Source organism: Cryptomeria japonica, chromosome 1 (genome assembly GCF_030272615.1).
Source record: "Cryptomeria japonica chromosome 1, Sugi_1.0, whole genome shotgun sequence".
NCBI lineage: Eukaryota > Viridiplantae > Streptophyta > Pinopsida > Cupressales > Cupressaceae > Cryptomeria > Cryptomeria japonica.
In genome coordinates, this window is record NC_081405.1 from 582,878,592 (window position 1) to 582,899,806 (window position 21,215).

The window sequence follows — 21,215 nt, forward strand, 5'->3', positions numbered from 1 at the left end:
GAACTTATTCCAGGATGAGGTTAAAAAATCCAAAGGTAGATAAAGTATAACATTGACTCATTATTTGTTGTTGTTATTTGCATGGAAAACTGAATATATCTGCAGTTTCTGCAGTTATATTCCACTCTATCTTGCTCTTGTGGCATTGCCTTCCGTATTGCCTAACATAGTGTATAAACAAATTAGGTTGTACATATGAATCACAAAAGATGCTACAAACAATAATTCAGGCCAAAGTACATTTAGTTACTACATGAACAACACAAGAAGCAGTGAGAATGACAAATAGTTAATTTACCAGCCATCTTAGAAGCACTCCACTGGTGCAAAATAACAAACGAGTACGTGGTGATTTCTTTTCCTCGAGCCGAATTTGGTAACCAACTGTTTCCCCCAAATTTTCACCTCTTTCAAAAGCAACCCGTGCAGCCACAGATATAGCAGAGATTCGACGAGGCTGTGTACAAACAATATTGCACTTCACCCCACGAAGCAATTCAATTTCATCTTCTAATATAAACTGAGGTATTTGAGTTGTTTTACCACAACCAGTTTCACCAGAAACAATCACAACCTGCAAAAAAATGCTAGAAAAATCAACATTCATACAGTCTCTTCTGCACTATGTCATCAAAGAAAGTAGCAAAACATCAAAAGACCATATTTGACAACAAATGGCTTACAAAAACAATTATATTGTGAAGTTCAATCAAGAAATTTATATTGCTTAAAATAACATCTATCAAGATCTCCTTGGAAATATTTGAATACTAGCACCACAACATGACATACATTTACTCGTGGCCAAAATATATATAGTTGATGACTGTGTTCAGACTTTATTCAGATCTAACATTGCAACATAAATCAGAATTCACTAAATGGACAAAAAATATCAGTTTTTTTCTTGATTTAAACCTCTTTCAATTCAAATGCAATCACACAAGTTCAAAGGCCTTAATGTGAGAAACATTGATTCCCTGCATTCCAAATGGTATGGAGTTGGACCCTATGATGTTGTGAGGGTATGGATGATCTAGATCTCAGTGTTGGTGGCTCAGAGTCAAAAAAAATCCAGCATATATATAATTGCTGAGCTTTGCCAAGTCATGGGCGAGTTTTTCCACTAGGTCACAAAACAGGTTATATATAAAAAAAAAGTTTCAATGGTTTATTTTTTAAATTTCAAGATGATTTTCTGTTTTTTTTCAGACTAGATCATGTTTGTGTGCTGATGAAGCAGACTTGATGAGCAGCCTAAATTGAGCTCAGCAAAGGTCCATGAGTCCTTGCAAAGTCTCAACACAATGAACTAGATAGACTATAAGATCATAGCTGAAAAGCTCGGACTCGACAATAACTCGACAGGCCCAAAAATTTTAAAAACTCAAGAATAAGAAAAAACTCAGCAATTTTATCAAATATCTTATATACATAAATGTTTAAAAATATTCTTCAAAAACACACATAATACTGAATTTGTAGAGGATATCACTAATTTCTATCATTTATAAATTGTAATGCCCCTTGAGGCCGGCTACGAATAAGGAGGTATTGTGACATTATACCTTTGCTATAATGTTATCAGTAGATATATTCGATATTAAATGCTAATCAATACAGTTGGGAATATGGATAATTGAGGATGTGTGGTTGGCTTAGGACTTGATGCTTATAATGAATATGATTCGGTAATGTTTTCATAAGATGAAGAATGACTATTTATATAAGGGTTTTGATGTTCTTACCTACGTTGCAGCAGTCGAAGTTATACTATTTGCTTGTGAATTTTATATTATTGGTTTTCTATGGTAATGTCAAGTTTATGCTAGTTATTCATTGTTTTATGTGGCATTTAATGTTGGTTTATGTTAAACTTAAGGTCCGTCTTTGTTACCCTTAACCTTGTTTAGTTTTAGAGCATTGTCTGTTGCCTATTGTTAGCCTAATCGGATCGCCACTTAGGCAATTATCCGATGCCTCTGATTTGTGGTATGTGGTTGTTAGGTGTTAAGTTGGGTTAATTGTTTTAATGTGTTGGTAGAATTAATTATTAGTTTATATTTTAGTGTTAAGTATATTTGAGTTAATTAAATTAATTATGTTACTTTTGAATAATTAATAATTGATGTATATGTTGGAATGTATAAAGATATTATAGGGTTGATTAACCGCTTTACCTTTTGATTAATAAAATAATATTATAGTTGTAAATAAATTGATCAATAAAAATGCTTTGTTTAAATAAAGTAATTAAAAGCTTTATTTATTAATTTATTGAGTCATATTTTAATGTTAAAATAAATTAAATGATTTTTAATTTATGATAACTTTTTTAATTAAATTTTATAAGAGTTTTCTAAAATGGCATGTTTTTTGGATCTTCTGTGCGTACGTGAGTTCTTGGGGAAATTTCTAATTTCCGAGATAAATCTTGGGAAAAACCCTTTATATTCTGGAAAAATTTCCAGAATGCGGGGTTGGCTCTTTGTTGTTTCGTTTTTTTGGATTTGGGAAAGAATTCTCAGAAGAAAATTTTCACAGAGGTTGGGATTTTGGATTTGGCTTTTGATTGTTGTGTGTTGCAGAGGCTGGAGTTTGGAGGCTTCTTCTGCAAATTCACAACTAGGAGTGCGATTCAAGGTAAGGGTTAATATCTCTGTGATTGTGTATTTGTTTTGAAATAATATGGAATTTTGTTTCTGAAAAAGTTTTATCTGTTAATAGTTGATAATGGAAATTTCCTTTGGAAATTTTAGTTTTTATGTTGACTAGTTTATCTGGTAATCGTCTGTTGAAAGAAAATAAGATAATCTTGTTAGTTTGGGGTTTCTGGAAAGTGGTATTCAAATTGAAAAAATAAAAACCTTTGTGTGTATATTCTGTTATGTGAATGGGAGTTCAATTTTAGGATTTGAGTGTTGTCAAAAAATGTTTTGGATTCCCTATTTCAGATGTTTATTTTCTTTTCATGTCTGTAAGGTGCCTGGAGTTGGTGAGATTTTAATCTGTCCAGTTATTGTTCTTGAAAGATTACTGGTTTGTGGTAATTTTCTTTAAATTAAATTATGTTTTGATTTTAATATATGTACTTTCCATAATTCTGGAAATAACTATATTGTTGGGGTGTTTTTTATGAAATGCATTTTTTTTTGGGGGGGGGCAGGGTGGGGTTTCCCCACCTCGTGGGCGGCTCAACCCACTGTCGTGGGGAGCCGAACCCACAGCTTGGGGGCGTTTCCCTCCCACAGCCGTGGGGAGGACTCCACCCTACAGGTTGCAATAACGCATGGCATGAGATATATTTTTTTAATTTGTTTTTTTCCTAAAAAAATTTATTTAATGTGTTTTTTTAAAATATATAGATATATATATATATATATATATATATATATATATATACATGTATAAATAAAGAGTTAGTTTAATTTGTTAAATAAAGTTGTTTATAGTTTCATTTTGGTAAATGTGGATATTGTTTTGATTAAATATTTAGATTAATATTATTAGATTTGAATATATATATATATGTGTGTGTGTGTGTTTGGAGATTAGATATATTTTGATAAAATAGATGCATTTAGATTAATATGAATGTTATTTCATATAATTAATTAATCATGTGGTTAAGTTCTTTAATTATTAAATATAATTTTATGAATTATAATGGATTCAAATAATTTAATATAAATCACATATTTTATGAATTTATGATACTAAAGGAAATTTAATATTTGAGGAGTATATCGGTGATGCATAATTCATAATTTTAGATTATGGTGCTTGGATTAGTATTTAGAGTTTATTTCTTTTTCCCAACTGAGACCAGTATGGAAGTGTGTATGGAATTGACTACAAGGAGACATTTTATCCTACAACAACGATGAGCACCATCCGATTGGATGTAGCCATGGCATCTCTATTTGGCTGGATGGTTTGTCAAATGGACATAAAAAGTGTCTTTTTTGATGAAGATTTGGAGGAAGAAATGTACAAGACTCAACCATAACATTTTTGGGTTGCAAAGAAGGAGCATCTTGTATGCAAATTAAACAAAGCTCTATATGGCGTGAAGCACACCCAAGGCATGGTACATCAAAATCGACAATTATTTGGTTAAATAGGGATTTCAGTGAAGTCCTTTGGATGCCAATCTGTACATCAAAAGTGTGGGTAATGATCTCATTCTTCTCATCATATATATGGATGATATCATTATTACAGGTAGCGAGGCAAGTGATATTTAATAGATCAAATCTGAAATTAGTAAAGCTTTTTACATGACCAATTTAGGCCTCCTACATTACTAGGGGAGAGGAGTCAATACATGTGCGGGTACCAATACATGTTATAGTACATAGACAAAATGACACCAATAATGGTGCTCTAAAAATGTCATGTCAATGCTTTTCCCCAAAAAAGTACCTCTAAAATTCAAAAAATAACCAATGATGTGATGCCACATTTGCGCACAAGTAAACATGACTTAGTGCACACCTTTGGGTCTTATGACAATTTGGGGTCATTTTAGACAGTTGAACAAAAATGCATGCTGATGTGGCATCATATTTGACCATATGGACTTGAAATTTTGTTTTTGCGTAGGGGACTTGACAAGTAAGCTGCTGTGTAAAATTGAATCTTTTTTGAAATGTCCACATATGATTTTGAGAAGCGTGAAGTTAGGGTGCACACCTTCTGGCTCCTCTCCCCTACCTAGGTGTAGAAGTTTGGCAAACAAGTAGTAGCATTTTTATTTCTCAATCCAAATATGCTAGGAATTTGCTCAACAAATTAAGAATGACAAATTGAAAAGCTTCAGCATCACCTATGGAGAAAGGAATGGAACTTTCAACCAAAACTGACTCAAAGGTAGTTAATGAGTCAGCTTACAGGCAACTATTGGACAGCCTTATACATCTTACAGCCACTAGACCTGATTTGAGCTATGTTGTGTGTTGTGTTTCCAAATCATGACAGCACCAAATGTAGAACATTGGACCACCAAGAAATGAAAGGTAGTAGCTCTCTCCTTGACTGACGCAGAATATTGAGAAACAGTAAAAGAAGCGTGCGAGGCTATATGGCTCAAAAGGTTGCTTTCAAACATGAAGATGCCTCAAGCAGAGCCTTCACCCTTTTTTTGTGACAATGAAAGGGTTCTTAAACTTGCCAAGAATTCGATCTTCCACAAACATAACAAACATGTGGAACTACATTGTACCTTCACAGACAACTTGTAGAAGATGGATTGGTTATGTTTCAGTTTTGTCCTTCAGAAGATCAAACTACAAACATCCTTACCAAGCATAAGGGAGGGTATCAATTTAATGTTTTATATTGGAATGGTCAATTAGCTTTTAGGATAGACTTCAAGAACATTCTTTAATAAAGTCATGTTGATTTTAGGTTGTAACTTTTTTCTATATGAGTTGTCAATCTTATAATCTGAGTTAGCAGTCTTATCCTCTTTGGATAAGGTATTTTTAATCTTATCTAAGGATGCTTTCGCTCCTTATTTCATAACTGATCATTTATGCAATCTTGGTAATCTTTTTGTGTTGTGGATTGTAATAATTGAGTCCTTATAGAGGTAAAATCTCACCAAATCTCATAGTGAATGGGGCATCTAAAAATGAAGTGTTCCCTAGTCTCCACCATCTAGAGGAGAAAAGTCAGCAGAACATTCTCATCCCTTGACTAGTGAAAGGACACTCAACAAGCCAAGGCGAAACCTCAAGCTATGGGGCCAATGATGTTGGCAATAGCGAGGGCAATGAATAGAACCATCCACCATCTAAAAGAAATGTTAGGCATAGAAAGCTAGCTTAGGACTGAGCAGCTTATGAGGGGGAGACCCAAGTGATCCGATTATGCAGTTTGATGAGAGATTCAACACAGTTATGGATTAACTTGAAAAGCCTTGAGATGGGGAAAAACAAATTGGTGGTGGCAATTGCTTTTCTATTGAATTTTATTTTATCCCAAACAAACAAGTACAAAGTAGATACAACAATTTGTTGTTAGTATGCTCACTTTCAAGTTGTCGACCTTTTGTACAAATGAGTTACCATCAATTAGATGACTCCGACATTCATACAAGTCTCTAAGGATATGAATTGACCTTTCCATGTCTTCTTATAGGTTCTGAAGCTTCCTAGGGTGAGTTTCACAGCTTCCAACTTTACAAAAACTCCATCCCATCTATCTTATGCATAAAGCTTTGAAGCTCTACTTAACTTATCTATACTAGAGGCTAATGACTGTCTCAGTCCATATTTTTATGACCTCTCTCCATGTACACCATGTATTTAGCACACTAAATTCACCAGCCACTTATTTTTAAGAGTTTTGCCATAACAACAATACTATTTGTGCTCAACCATTTTAAATTTATGTTTAACAAAATCACTGCCTTTGTCTGTCAAGGCCCTAGCTACAAAGCTGTGAAGCTACTAAAGAAAAATTCAAAAATAAAAAGTGAAACCATTCATGGTTACCATGTGGATTTCAAATGTCAAATGCTACAATTTCGAAGAATAGCTAGTTTATTTTTTCATTAAATGATTAAGCATTAGAAATATGTCAAATGATGTTTTGTTTTATAAGCATCAAAGAACTCTAAGTTTAACCAAATTGTATATTCACGATGGAAATTCATCTTGAGCCATATAAGCAATTCTATTTCACATTGACCACACCTGACAAAGAATAGTAGAGATTTCCCTCTTGTCCCATAAATTAATTCGAGTGTGAATATTTATGCAAGCCAAATTTTCAAAACAGGAGTAATGAAATATAAAATTGAATGATTCAAGAGCAATTTGAGAAGCAAAAATTAATGCTACATTGTCATGAAGCATAAAATCTGAATGAGTCAATAGCCATTTGAGAAGCAAAACTTAAAAATACGTTGTTACAAAGCATACTTAAATACCTGGTTATTGGCAACAGCTGTCAGCAGCTGATCTTTCATCTTATAAGATGGCAGCCTTTCTCTCAGATGCTGCATCTCCGTAGCAGATGGAGTAAACTACAATTATGCCACCAAAAAAAGAAACTTCAAATTCAAACACATGTTTAAGTCTGCATGCATAAGATGTTCAGACAGGTATAGATTTTCATACATTATACTATAAAATCAATTAATGCCAAAAAGATAGGAATTTTCGCTCACTTAGAGCCTTCCGTCATGAAGTTAATTTTCTATGATGCTTTTTGAATAATGAAAACAGTAAAAATAGCATAGATAGTAAAAGAAATTGATGTTGAACCTTCTGTTGCCATTGCCGACGGCACATCTCAAGGCTTAATGTCAGTTTTTCATCATATGTTTGAGGAACTTCAGGAAAATGAAGCAGTGAAGAGTGAATTTGACTTGCTTCACTATGTACACTTTTTTGAGCACAACCTTCCCTAGCACTTGCAAGAATACTTTCCACTCTATGCTCAGTATCCATTGATATTTGAATCTGCAAGACACGTATAAAAAATGCCAGAATCAACAGTAGTATATATATTCAATCTAGCTGATGAAGTTTTGACACCAGGTGCACAATGTACCTCACGTTGTGTTGATCCATGCCTCTTGTCAAGATCTGCACGGTAATTTGGCAGTGGAACCGTGCTCACAACAAAAACTTCTTTTTTCTTTTTCCAACTGTATTTTGAATGACTAAATTCATATGCATGACTAAATTTAAATGTACACAGGAAAAACAGTGTCAGAATAGTATAACAGCCAAACTTTCAAACAAAAGGAATATTTTCCTAATGGACTTCATCAGCTATATTTTAACTACAATTTTATTGCTTTTTCTATAAACTATGACTTAATAGCATCCCCTAACCCAAATCTGGTAACCAATAAAATAATGAAGGATGAGATAACCTTTTTGAATTATTTTCAACAAACATGATTTACCGATGTAAAGGAACTTATTAAATGATTGCAGCAAAGAGATTAGCAGAAAAGATATGAACAAATTTCCTTACAAGTATAAACCCAATGCTCGAGCTGTATTTTCAATAAAATGGACTTTTTTTATTTTCCCCAAAGATTCCCTCCGCATAACAATTTCCTGCTCGACTTCTTGACATTTAAGCTTCTCTATTTTTCTTATCCAATCACTTTTACTCTCATCCCTGTGCTGAAAATTTTCCAAGTATTCATAAGTACAACTATCCTTGTAAGACAGCGAAGACTGCCCAATGATCACAATACAGAACATAGATAGTACAAGCACAACTGAAATAAAACTAGACTATGAAACTACCCAACAAACACAATAAATAGCATAGATAATGCAAGTACAACTTAGATCAGTCAGGATTATAAAAGCAGCATTGCATCCAAAAAGTGTAGAAAGATGCATGGACAAGCTCCAAGTGTGAAAACAGCTGTTTTGTTTGTAGGATGCACAAAAAGTCTCAAATATCTGTTCCAACACTCAACATACAGGCATAAACTTGTGAGCATAGGCTCAAATCATCAGCTAAGATTACAAATCATCTGATTCTTAAATACACAACTATATTAACATAAAACTGACCATCTCATACAATAGAAGAACTCAACCATATAAAATAAATCCTTGTGATTTCTCGAAAATAAAAGAAAAAAAATATCCACCAGCTGTCTGTCGTATTTAAATCTTCTGCAAACTTAAGGTATAAATTGCAAATACTTACGACTATTACAAGTTTACAACTATTTTTTTCTCCAAACCATCTCAGGGATAGACACTAGGTTGCTGGTTTGGGTTCAGGTTCAGTGTTCAGGGTTTGAGTTTAGCAGTTTGCCAAATTTTTTACTGGTTCAGTTTGGCTGTGTTCAGTCACAGATAAATATATATAGCCATAATAACAAACTAAATATATTAAAAATAAATAAACATAAGAACATCATTAACTCATGCTCATACGTATATATAAAGAACATAATTCCTAGTCAATTAACAATGTTCACAAAGATTCATAATGTCTATGAAGAATGCTATATCAATGTTATCATATGAAGATTTGAAATCTCCGTATATTTTATAAATTTCATTTTTTTTATTAGCCATCCCCTATCATCCCCTAAACAAAAGGCCAAAAACAACCCCTGTACTGGAAAGACAACCTGCCATCCCCTACCATCCCTATCCTAGAAACTTGGGGGAGCATAGCTTCAAAGGGATTTGATATATTTATTTGATTGGAAAGCAACAAGGATCTTGCCTATTCTAGCATAAGCACACTAAACCTTTTCCTCTGTTTCATTATCTATAACTATTTTCTTAAGAGGAGTTTTCTCTAGAGCACTTAGTATTGCTAGTTTCTCTAAGGATGTTATCTCTTTCTCAAAGTGTTTTTGATACTGCTTTATCTTTGGTTGATATCTTGAGGGTTCAAGGATAACTAGATCAGAAAATATCTTGCTAAGTGTCCATGTTCAAGGCTGTAATGTCCCCACTTTGAAATATAATTTAATAAGAAATAATAATAATAAAATTAAAATTAAAAAAAATTAAAAATTAAAATTAAACTAAAAGATAAAAGAATATAATTAAATATAATTAAAATTTGATTAAAGTTAATGAATGGTCAAAAGGCATGGAATGATAAGTTGCGACTCCCCCAAATATGGGGTATAAAAGGGAGAAGAGAACTCATTTGAAGGTGGGATAATTTCGGAATCAGAAGTGCAGATCTGATTTAAATAAGACATGCAGATCTGACTGTGAAAGGGTGCGTCCCTTTCAAAGGGCAGAAATAAAGAATAGTTGCACTCTTTCAAACGGTGCTAATGGTGAAAGGGTGTGTCTCTTGCCAAAGGGCATACATGATGAAGAGGTGTGACCTCTCCCTCACATTCTAAGATATAAAGTAAAGGAATCAAAAGCATCCAGTGACATCACCATCGATCAGATCAGATCAGATCATAGCTGTTATTAAGTTACAAGCAGTAACATCCTTGTTCTTGGTGGTATGCATGGGGATGTGCTTAATATATGAAGCTGATAATGTTCTTATACAGAATTTAATAGTAATATTAATATAGACTGCAATATGTATGACAGTTATACTTAATTTCATATACATTCATAGTACATGAAAGACTATTATAGTAATGGCCTAGACTTTAATGATTCGCTACTGCCTGCAAGAGGATAGGTCGGTTTGTGTAGGGAAAGGCAGAGTAAATCCTCACAAGATAGGTAAGGCCAAGCTGGGGTATGGATGGAGTCCTGAAACCTTGAGAAAGCCTACTTGTAGACTGGTTTCCAAGTGCCCTATGACAGTAAATTCCCATCCTCTGTTAGGGTTAGGAATAAGTAAGGATGGGGCCTAAACATAACAATTATTGATTTTATTATGAATAATTAATTGCTCTCTAGTTTCAACAATCAGATTAAAGGCATGATAAATGTGGTGATATATGGTTTAATTATGGGAAACAGGCTTACTCCTAGTAGGGGACATTACAAAGGCAGATGCAGTAATGGACTTTTCTCATCTCTGCTTTCTTCCCATTCAATTTCACCCCATAAAAAGCAATACACAGTCCAGAAAAAGTTATTCAGGATCAACATCCACAAATATACTGGCATAGTTTAGCACTTCTAGATGTTTTGCAAATTCAGCTGCCATATTATGTACTCCTATGACTCCAGCAAACTTCTTGTGTGATGATTCTTACCATCATTTGCTCGGAATTAGGTAACCCTTACCCATACAAGGACAATACTTGGAAGATCCTGCCTCGTACGGCAAGTTAGGGACCAATGTTTCAAGAAGAGATCTGATAATTTTAGGAATCAATGTCCTCTTTAAAGTGCCTTATCCTTTTCCTGATTTTAGGAGAAGATAGCTCTGACATATCTCTTTCATACAATCAAGTTGTCCACTATACCAGTTGGAACCGAGTTCTCTTGAACCCAAACTGTCAATGTTTTAGGTGCTAGGATAGCCACCATAAATCTGCAGATCAGAGTCTTCTTCTTGAACAGCCTCAGTCTATTTTCCCTTTCATCCATGCAAAACTATAACTTTGAGAAGCTTTACAACCTAGATTCTATGATAAGAGCCAAAGTTCTCTTGGCATCTTGCAGGATGAAAACTTCAGACCCTCGTAATCACATTTTTCTCATTTGGTATTGCATATCTGAAGGATTTCAATGAAGAACCATAGGGGCTTTGCCAAAGGCTATAACCCCCATAGAAAGATTCTTCATTATGTCCACTCTGCCCTTAGCTAATATGGGATAATCCTTGCTGGTTTAGGTAACGATGATAGGTTCAGGAGGAAGGCAAGATAGAAGGAGAGAGATCATGGTAGGCAGAATCTAAAGCAAAGGCAATGTTGTTCTTCTGTAGTAGACTATACTACTTTCACTGTTCAAAACTTCTACTAAATAAGGTACCATTACATCATTTAGTAGGAATCAACTAAAGGAAACGAGGAATAAGTTTCCTGATATTTTATGAATCTCGGTCATGACAAAAAGAAAGAATGCAGAAACAGTACCAAGCTATCTAAACCTCCCAGGCAAATAACTGTTTTCGAGGTAGCACACTCAAAAATATCTGTCTCAAGACAATTTAACATAAGAGATCTTCAAATTCCAACAACGGCAAAAGTAATGCTGTGAGCACCAAAATCCTTAGATGTAAAAAAGGAAGCATCCACTGGGATTTTGAAGCATTCCTGCAAAGCTATTTTCACTATATTCCTGCCACAAAGAACCCAAGTAGCATTTCCAGTGCACAGCACTTGGTGAATGACAGCAACAGACATCACCTCAGATAGATTATTATCCATTCCTCAAATATCTTCTTGCAATGCTTGTTTTTTGGATGGGAGCAGATCTATATTTGGTACCTGCATTTCTTCAACATTACTTACAAATACATGACTATGTTTTCCAAGTCTTCCATATGCTTAGCCAGCCTCTCAGTTACCTTTTTCTGCTCATGTTAAGTAGTGACAATCTGCTCATTATTATTGGCCAAATAAACAATGTAGTGTTCCAGCATATTGATGGAAGATGGAGGAAGGGAAATTAAATTTATAATTAGATTCCTCACAATAAAGAAGCCAAAATTAAACAGCGTGCCTAATTTTAGGGTGCTGTATGAGCAAGTTATTCACATTTTAAGGTTTTCAACATTGATCAAATTCTACACTGAATGAAATAAATAGACTGCAGACATGATCTAGCAACCAGAGCAATGGCTACTATCCTATGATGTTAGTTCTTTCTTTTGTCGAGATACCCTAGTATTATCATAAAGGGTGACTAAAAGGACAGGAAATCCTGATTTCTACTTTAGTTTATCATCTCAAAAAATGCAGCAGTCCCCAGCTTTCTTCTTTTGGACATTTCTCTTAAATGTAATCCTATCAAACCCTAGTCCAAACCTGGCCCATCCCTTGAAAACTCTATAGATAGAGGCAGTTGCCTCTTGTTTTGAATTCCCACTTCCTGGCCCTTCAAAATTCTATAAAACATGTATTTACCTCTTGCCTTGAATCCCCGATCCCAAATTGTAGATTCATACGCCATCTATAACCATAACCAGTTTAAGGCATGAAAAAAAGACATAGCAATGTCATTTCAGGATATCCTCTATTGCTTGGCCTGACATTGCCCATTACCATCATCATTTCCTCACACAAACAGCAGTTCATCAGATTAGAAACTCCCAAAAGGGTTGAAAACACAATCAAGTGCAATCAACCTTTAAACCTCAAGTGATGGGTGTCCTCCTGGGCTAGAAAAATTGTGGGCAAGTGCAAAAACCACACCACTCTTGGATCGAGCAATAATTGACATCCCAAAATTACCAGCAACAATAAAATTTGGATGAAGATCGGCAAGGGGAAAAAAATTGGAAAAAAAAAAATTGTAATTAAATTTGTCTTATATAAATAATTGATTAAAAAGTAAAAAATATATCCACAATATTATCAAAATAGTTTGACATTGCTAAATAGATTTGAAATAAAATAATAAAATTTATTATTGATTAAAATAAAATTGTTACATTAAAGTTAAAAATTAATATAAGTATTTTACATTTATTAAACTAAAATAAATAAAATAAAATGTATTATGTTAAATTTGAATATATTAATATATGTTAAATTAATATATTAAATAATAAATATATTATAATTTAAAATCCAATTTAAATATTTTAATATATTGAATTAAAAAACTAATAGTCATGGTTTAGAAACTAAAATGAAATACATTAAATTTTGTTTTTAAAAAACGAAGAATTAAAATAAAAGCCAAACCAAAAAAATTAAAATGCAAGATGAAAGATCCCTTAGCTGCAAGATCCGCAAGATCAAACTAGCTCAATAATAAGTACTAAGAGGGCAAATCATGTAATTCCCACACTATAGCAATTGTAGTTCAACAACGAGCAACTTTCACCATGGTGACAGCTTAATCCTAGTTCGGTCAGTACCAGAATCCGATTGAAGATATACACCAAACTCAAAGTCAACATCTGTAGTGAAGGTTTATCTTCTCAACTCGAAAGGCACGAAGGGGGGAGTAGGGAGATATTATTAAACCACTATAAGAATGGAGGGCCAGCAAAAAATCCCAACTGAAATGCACCAAATACAAACAAAACAAAAAAAAATTTAAGTCCTTATCCGTCCAAATATTAAGGTGAGCATGAACAAATTTTTAAGATATTGTTGAATTTTGCTGGATTTCGAATTTCATAGATAAAATTCGACAAACCTTGTGACTTAGCAATAGCATACATCAATCAAATGAGTACAAAAAAGGCTGTGAGTTGAAGGAAACAACTTTTTTAAATATATAAATATTCTCCAGTCTTTGTCATATAACACTCGTGGATTATGATATCCATGGCAACAAAAACACAAACCAAAACATGGATTCATAAACTATGGTAGAGAGGAACTTGTATCACTCAACCCAACATCACTAGCTCTATTTATGCATCATGTGTTCATATCTTAGTTAAGTCTACAAATGTTGCTACAACCATAGTGATAGGACAAATACTTAGAGGATAAGGATTGACTCAGCAAAGGTATAAATGTAATTCAATTACTTGAGATTTAATGGGGAAAAAGATGATACAAAATTATTTTTGCTTTCTACTTTTTAAAACTAGAGAAGGTGGTCTAGGGACAATAGCCCTTGTGGGGTCGACGAGCAATGCCCCAACGGGGTCCAAGGGCTGTCCCAACCCAAATTAAAGCTTTTGATACAACATAAACCTTTGTGGCACATGCTATTTTTCACAATTTAATCACTTTTACCAAAGCTCCAAAAGACCTCCAATCCCTTCAAAGAAAGTGAATGTAGATGCCATAAAGCAATGGTTCTAGCTATGTTTGTTGCCAATAAGATTGATGGTCTTTGTTTCAATTGATTAATTTTAGCTTCAAATCCCTTTCTTCTCCTTCCTTGTGCTTGCAAATGAAATGAATACCATTCTAAAGTGTTGAAGATCACTTTATGTGTTTTAGGTTTAAGTATCATAATTTTTTTGCTTTTTTATTTTCCACCTAATTGCCTTGTCGAGTTTTACAAATGTGACTCAACAAGTCTAGCAAAATCAAGGAGTCGAACAAGCCTTGTCAAACTCAATAGGAAACCACTTATAGAGTATCTAAGCCTCATGTCAATTAGTTCACCTTGAGACTCACCTTGTCTAGGCAAGTCTAAGCAAGTCTTGTAACTATAGTTTCAGATGGCTATTAATCCTTAAAACATTTGCTATTATTATTGTCCTTAAAGATGTCAGACTACTCTTGTCTTTGTGTCCTATCTATAATGTTGTTGAAAGTCAAATATTTGAATATGATGAGGTGCCATACAAACTCTCACTAAGTCTACTTGCCTCCCTATTATGATGCAAGTTATAAAGGTCATAAAGATTCTAAAAGACAAATTTTACAAACTACTTGAAAATGAAGTCATTGTACTACACAAATCCAATATTATACATGCCACGTTGTGGCTTGGCATTGAACATTGTGGTGGCAAAAATGAAAAAAGTCGTGATAGTTGCAGTTTTTTCAGTTAGCCTCTAGTCCACTCTTTTCAAGTTGGTGGCGTTTGTTCAAATGGGAAGTGAGCAGTATCATAGCTTCTCTTCCCCATTTTGTCAGGAGAATCAGAGCAGATTTTGTCAATAACTCGAGCATCGTAGTCATAAGGAGTCTTTGGCTATACTTTATGTTCAGAATATTAGTTCCTTTTAATTTGCAGTCAAGTTCTTAGGTATATGCTTTGTAACTAAGTGGGTGTATAAAGGGGATGATTTTAATCCTCAGACTTTTATATTGTAATCTCTATATTTATATATTTAATATAATACAGGCCTTGACCTTTTGTCAAAAAAGTCAAAGAATAATGTATGCACATACATGGGTATAAAAATGTTCATTTCGATGCATCTAGTATCATCTTCCAAAACAACCACGACACCTTAAGTTTAGACCACAAGGATGACGATAAGAATGAGTCAAATGCAGCTAGAGCTATTCCTAGTTTGTTTGAAAATGCTATATTGCCTGACGATGTCAAGAATAATGTCCATGCTAGAAATGTTGTTATAAGTTGCAACTTTTGATGATAGCGTTCATAAAAGTGGTAGTCCCACTTGAGTGGCTACATAGACTTTTATTAAACTTTCATAGTTATATCCATAGTTTGCAAACTCAACGAGTCATTGAGAACGTGCCATTATTTTGCATCCTAAATTTCTTTTAAGTAGATTTGCTGAGTTTTGGGCAAGTTAGGGCAAATTTTTTGTTGAGTAGTTAACTATTAGAGAGTTTAACTCACCCATGTGCCAAAAACACCTAAAATGTGCCAGATATACTTAAAAAAACTTCTTAAAAAGATAAAAATGCGCCTAAACTATAGGACTTCTCTAAAAAACTTATAGAACATGGTTCAAATGCTGAAAAAATATGGCTTTTTGTAATATGCTGCCTTTGCTTGAGTTAGTTTTTTGGTTTGGAATGTGTTTTGCAATGGTTTTGAGATGACAAATAAAGTGTAGATAATGAAGTAACTTGCAGCAAATAAACAACTCAGAGATATGGCAATATTCAGAGATACATGTAGCTAAAAATTCCAGATTTTATTGTTGACCTGAAAATAGAAATTTTCTCAAATGTAAGAGCAACCCAGATCAACAAATAGCATAACATATCTGTTTCAAACATACCCGAAAAATTTGATAGACTTCGATAATTTTTTGTACTTGCAACCAGCTTCTATAAGCTCCCATAAATGGATGCCACAACCAGAAATGAATTCTTTTGCTGATTAAATCGAAATACAATGCAACAGCAACCCTAGGCGCCACTCCCAAGACATTCTAGCAATGGCAAACCCTAACTAGAGGCTCCAAAAACTCAACATCACTCCTAAACTCGTACAGCAGCAAAGGAAGTCACAACAGCAAACAATCTCTCCAAAAACCTACTTTTATTGGTCTCTATCAGTCAGTTATGCAATATTATCCTACAAAACTGAAATCAAAACTCCACAAATATGCTCAACTATGATCTCTGAAATGAAATCACCAAGATATTCTCCAGATTGTCTCTTAACGTGGAGAATGTTGCCTGCAAGGGGTTTCGTCCTCACAACCCTGAGAAGAACAATTTCCTCCAAAAGCAAGAAACGATATCAAAAATATCAAACTCCGCATAAGTGAAATGACCTCCAACTTTCTCTTTTATAGCCTCCTAGAAAGGGATTGGCCTCTCCCAATTTTCCTATTTAAAATATTAAAATAAAATCAAAGACTTTATAAAGTGTGTCTAAGTCTCCAAAAGGCACCCTTTATTAGATATTTGCATTGCACATTAATTCGAGCACTCAAATAGTCTTTAATTTTAAATATACTAAATAAAGATAAAGTTAAATAATTAATTTAACTTTATTAAATATTAACTCATCGTTATTTAAATTAAAATCACCAAACTACACCAAATATTGAGCCAATGATATCCACTGCTTCCACCAAGATGTCTAAAAATAGAAATGCTAACAACTAGCTCAATCGATGCCCAAAACTTACTTACTAAAAATGGTATGGGAGCACTCGTCTGAAATCACTCCAAAAAAGGGCATTACACTCATCATAATTCTCGAAGCTCATATAACCATCTAATATTGCCATATTGCTAGACCAACTGCCTCCAAAGTTCCCTAACCCTAACTCATTAGCATATGGGAACCAACTGAACAGGGTAATAGTCCACCCCATTGAACTGGTTAGGAAGGGGAAATTACATTTTTATCTTTTAAAATATTATGAAAATGGCAAGTGCATGTGAGATTGATGTGGTTTTGAAGGTCTTCATTGGGGAATGCACCTGGGGTGCCACCTCTAGAACCCTATGAGGAGCACTCCTTTGACCCTATTACAGTTTCTACCCCTAGAACCTGTTGTGACCTTTTCACATATCACCCCATTGCAAACAGGGACCCCCCTCTTTCCTGCTTTCCACGTTTTGTTAGTTTCGGGTTTTGGCAATCAAGTGGCAATTTGTAATGTCCCCTCTCCTCTAGTTGCTACTCAGTTGCACAGTTTTGCCTGTTAGCCATCTCCACGGGCAATTACAGAGGCTAGGAGATGATTGGCTAACCAAGGGGGACTTTACTTAGTCATTTATTTGGCCTTGGTAAGCTTATATGGTAGAAACTTTGTAATATTACATTATAAGTCACTTTTTCTAAAATTAGATATATTTTAATAAAGCGACATTATAAAGAGGCTGAACTAATGTCAATATTAAATAATAACCACGAACCTTATTTGCACACCCACCTAGGCAAAAAGGGGAAATAAACTTTTAATAAAAAGGGGCCCATCAATGATGTAATCACCCTCATACTTGGGCGTAGCTGAGGAAGAAGATTCCCTTGGAATATTAGAATATTGCCATGAGAAGGTTCGATTTAGAGTTTGAAGGCATAAAGTAATGCTAGGCGTAGCATTTTGGCATCGGATTGTTCATTTTCTTGGCATTATTTCTTCATCAGCAGGTTTGCACAGCAAGGCAGAGGTCTGAGAGCATATTGGAGAGGAAAACCTCCATCTTACAGGTGGTAGGACGTAGCCCCTCTCACCAAACAGAAAATTGGCACACAATGAAATTTCATATCAAGCCATTGAGGGCTGAAATTAGTGATTTATTGGCAGAGACAGCAAAGTCACAGTAGGAAGTACAGATGGATGTGAGCAGCATAAGAACCATTCCCAGCAAAATAAGCACTAATAAATGCAGGCCGTACAAATTGCAGCAAGGCCATACCATTCTTCTTGGCTGGGAGAGTGAAATAAATTAATAAGAAGAGTTTAGGAGTGGAATAAGAGACAAAATTCATTGTCAGCATTTAGGAACAGCAGATCTAGGGTTAAATAGGAAAGATTGAATTGTTTAAGTTCTACATCAGCATTTCATTGTGGAAATTTGTCATAATTGGGGAACCTCGCCTGGCAACCTTGGAGAATTTGCATCATTCTTGTATAAATTGTTTTTAGTAATTATTGTGTAAGTCAATAAAGTACTTTGGTGCTGTTGGAAGCCATTGGAAGACTCTATATCACATCATTTAGCAGATCGACCAATAAATCAGGCTTATCCAGGCTAGCGTGGGACACCTAGTATGCCAATTTGGGCTCTAGATGCTAAAATTTGTTCATTCTTGAATTTATAAATTGCTGGTAATAAAAATCAGAGTTCTGAATTTTGTTTCAGTCGAATATTCTTTCATGTATTGCATTTATATTCCATTCAGCATTGTCAAACATTCAAGCAAAAACCTTCAAAAACACAAAAAAAAATCTAAAAATCAAACAAAACCCCCTTTGCCAGTCAAAGACAAATATTGGAAACAAATCAGCAGTCTGATTCAGATTCACAGCTCAGGATATGTCAAAACCATACAAGCTTCCTAAGTAACCGACAGACAAGATGGTACTACTTGAGGTAGTGATATAGCTTTTCGAGTATGATTTCCTCCAAAAGGCTAAGCACAGAACAGGGATAACTTTTCCCAGCGCACTTGGAAAGATGATGGAGGCATGCCACACCACATCCGCAACAGAGACAGTCAAGGAGGAATTGGAATTCTATCACCTTGGAACCTACAAAGGCAAGGATTGATTTGATCCATTTCAGAGAATTGTAACAGTCAGAGGAGGGAAGTTTATACATAGAATTGACATCAAAGACTATTAGGCAAATCACATGGATGAGTTCGCAGTCAGAAGGAAGATGTGGTCTTGTATGTCAGTGGACTTCATGAGGATGATGGGCAACGCATCCATCAGTAGTATGTAAATGAGAAAGACAAGCCTATCACGTTGCCTAGTTGGACGCCACCTAAGTTGGTAGATTTGAATGTTTTCATGAGAGAAGTGAATGATTACTCCGGGGAATGGGTGGACAAGTATGTCAATGAGTTGAGGAAATTGAAGGTCACCTTTACCTATGATAAGATGAGAAATGAGGATTCCTCTCTAAATGATGATGAAAAGACAATAAGCAATGTTAGAACACACAATGATGAAGAGAGTTAGGCTCCCAAAAGAAGGAAAGGTATGCTTGGAGAATCGCAAGCTAAAGGCAAGGAGATTGTTAGCCAGGAGTCAAGGCAAAAGAAACATAAGTCTAACACTCCTCAATCTACCATGAGGGCCTCATCCGTAAAGGAGAATGATATGACAGAAAAGAACAATGGGTCCAAACAAGGTTCTGACATGGAAATCCTACCAGAGAATAATCAAGATTTACATGCTACAGCACAATCGGAACCACATGATGATGATGAATAGCCAGGATCTCCCACGATTCAGCTGGAAGTCGATTAGGGCAATAATGTGGTAGATTTCACTAAGGAGAAAGATACAGATGATGATGTTATTTCAGCCTTGAGGGGACTTGATGAAGATCAAGACCTCGAAGACGAGATGGAATTCTCTACTATTCCCAATTGGTTGCTAAGTGTTGATGTGTCTTTTGTACACGACCAAACACAGAATAAATACCCAGAGGTATCTTATCCTCTCTCGAGTAAAGTTCCCGAATGCTGAAGATATCGCAGAAGGATCAATCGGAGGAACTTCAAGGTTCTGTTATGTAGGATCTCTACTCATGGATAAGCACCAGTGGTCGTTGTGTTTGCTGTTTTACAAGGGGCCTTACGTACTTTCAAAGAAAGCTTGTTCGTGCAACTACTTTTCGATGAGGAACCGGATTCTCCTAATACAAATTGATGTTCAAAAAAAGGGCAAAAGATAATGGTTTTAAGGAGATGAGACTAAACTAATCCTAAGAATGACTCAATGAGGACTGGTCCAGGTAAAACTCTACCAATTTCAGTATTGCCAAAAGATTACAACTCCACTGGAATTGGTGCGATCTTCTAAGGGGATTCAATGATTTTCCAATCATCAATGGAATAGATACTATCAGTAAGATACATATCAATGCCTCCAACAATGATTGAAATCTCAAACAATCTTAATGTCTCCAGTTGACCACACAAGGCGTACTTACAATCAGTAAGGAGATAGTGGTTTGGATTATGAGTTTTACCAAAGATCAAACACAACATTCGTCCTTCAATCTTAAAACTTAAATGCTATCTCTACTAAGAGTGATTCAAGAAGATAAACAACCATGAAAATAGCCACAAGGATTGCAATAAAACACCATAACTTCAATATTTCATTGATCTCATAGCCAAATAAAACAACAATTGTTCAACTTTCTCTCTTCACTACTTATTTCTCTGTTGCTGACAATATTAAACTTATTTCTCTTTTCTAATTCTAACTCTCTAACTCTTTAAAATGAAATGAGTGAGGGCTTATATAGCACCCTCAAATACAATGAACGGCCTGGATCAAAAGAAGATCAACGGCTGAGATTTTGACACCTAAACCCTAATTAAGGTTTGTTACAAAAAAGTCCCCATTTAGATAAACATTATCAATCCATAGCCAATAGGAATTGGCACAAATAACGAGGAAACATAGCCCAATGGGAATAAAGTTGCCACATCATCTCATAACAACTTTTCATCCAGGATTTTGTTCCCTTTTCTATGCTCTTTTCTGGCATATTCAATGAATCTGGATGTAATCCCCTCAATCTCAGCAATGGGAATCTCATGAAGATTCTTCATTCGTTCTTCCAA

At 34.7% G+C, this 21,215-nt stretch overlaps 1 protein-coding gene across 2 annotated transcripts in view; it reads right to left on the reverse strand.

Annotated features, from left to right (window-relative positions):
- LOC131028053 (DExH-box ATP-dependent RNA helicase DExH1) overlaps positions 1–21,215 on the reverse strand; it is a 187,239-nt gene that overhangs the window by 105,476 nt on the left and 60,548 nt on the right. For both annotated transcript variants that reach the window (XM_057958233.2, XM_059220056.1), the window contains 5 exons: positions 7,996–8,150; positions 7,564–7,693; positions 7,275–7,472; positions 6,938–7,033; positions 299–574 (listed from right to left, as the gene is read on the reverse strand). In XM_057958233.2, coding sequence (XP_057814216.2) covers positions 299–574; positions 6,938–7,033; positions 7,275–7,472; positions 7,564–7,693; positions 7,996–8,150 — 855 coding nt within the window. The remainder of the gene's footprint in view (positions 1–298; positions 575–6,937; positions 7,034–7,274; positions 7,473–7,563; positions 7,694–7,995; positions 8,151–21,215) is intronic.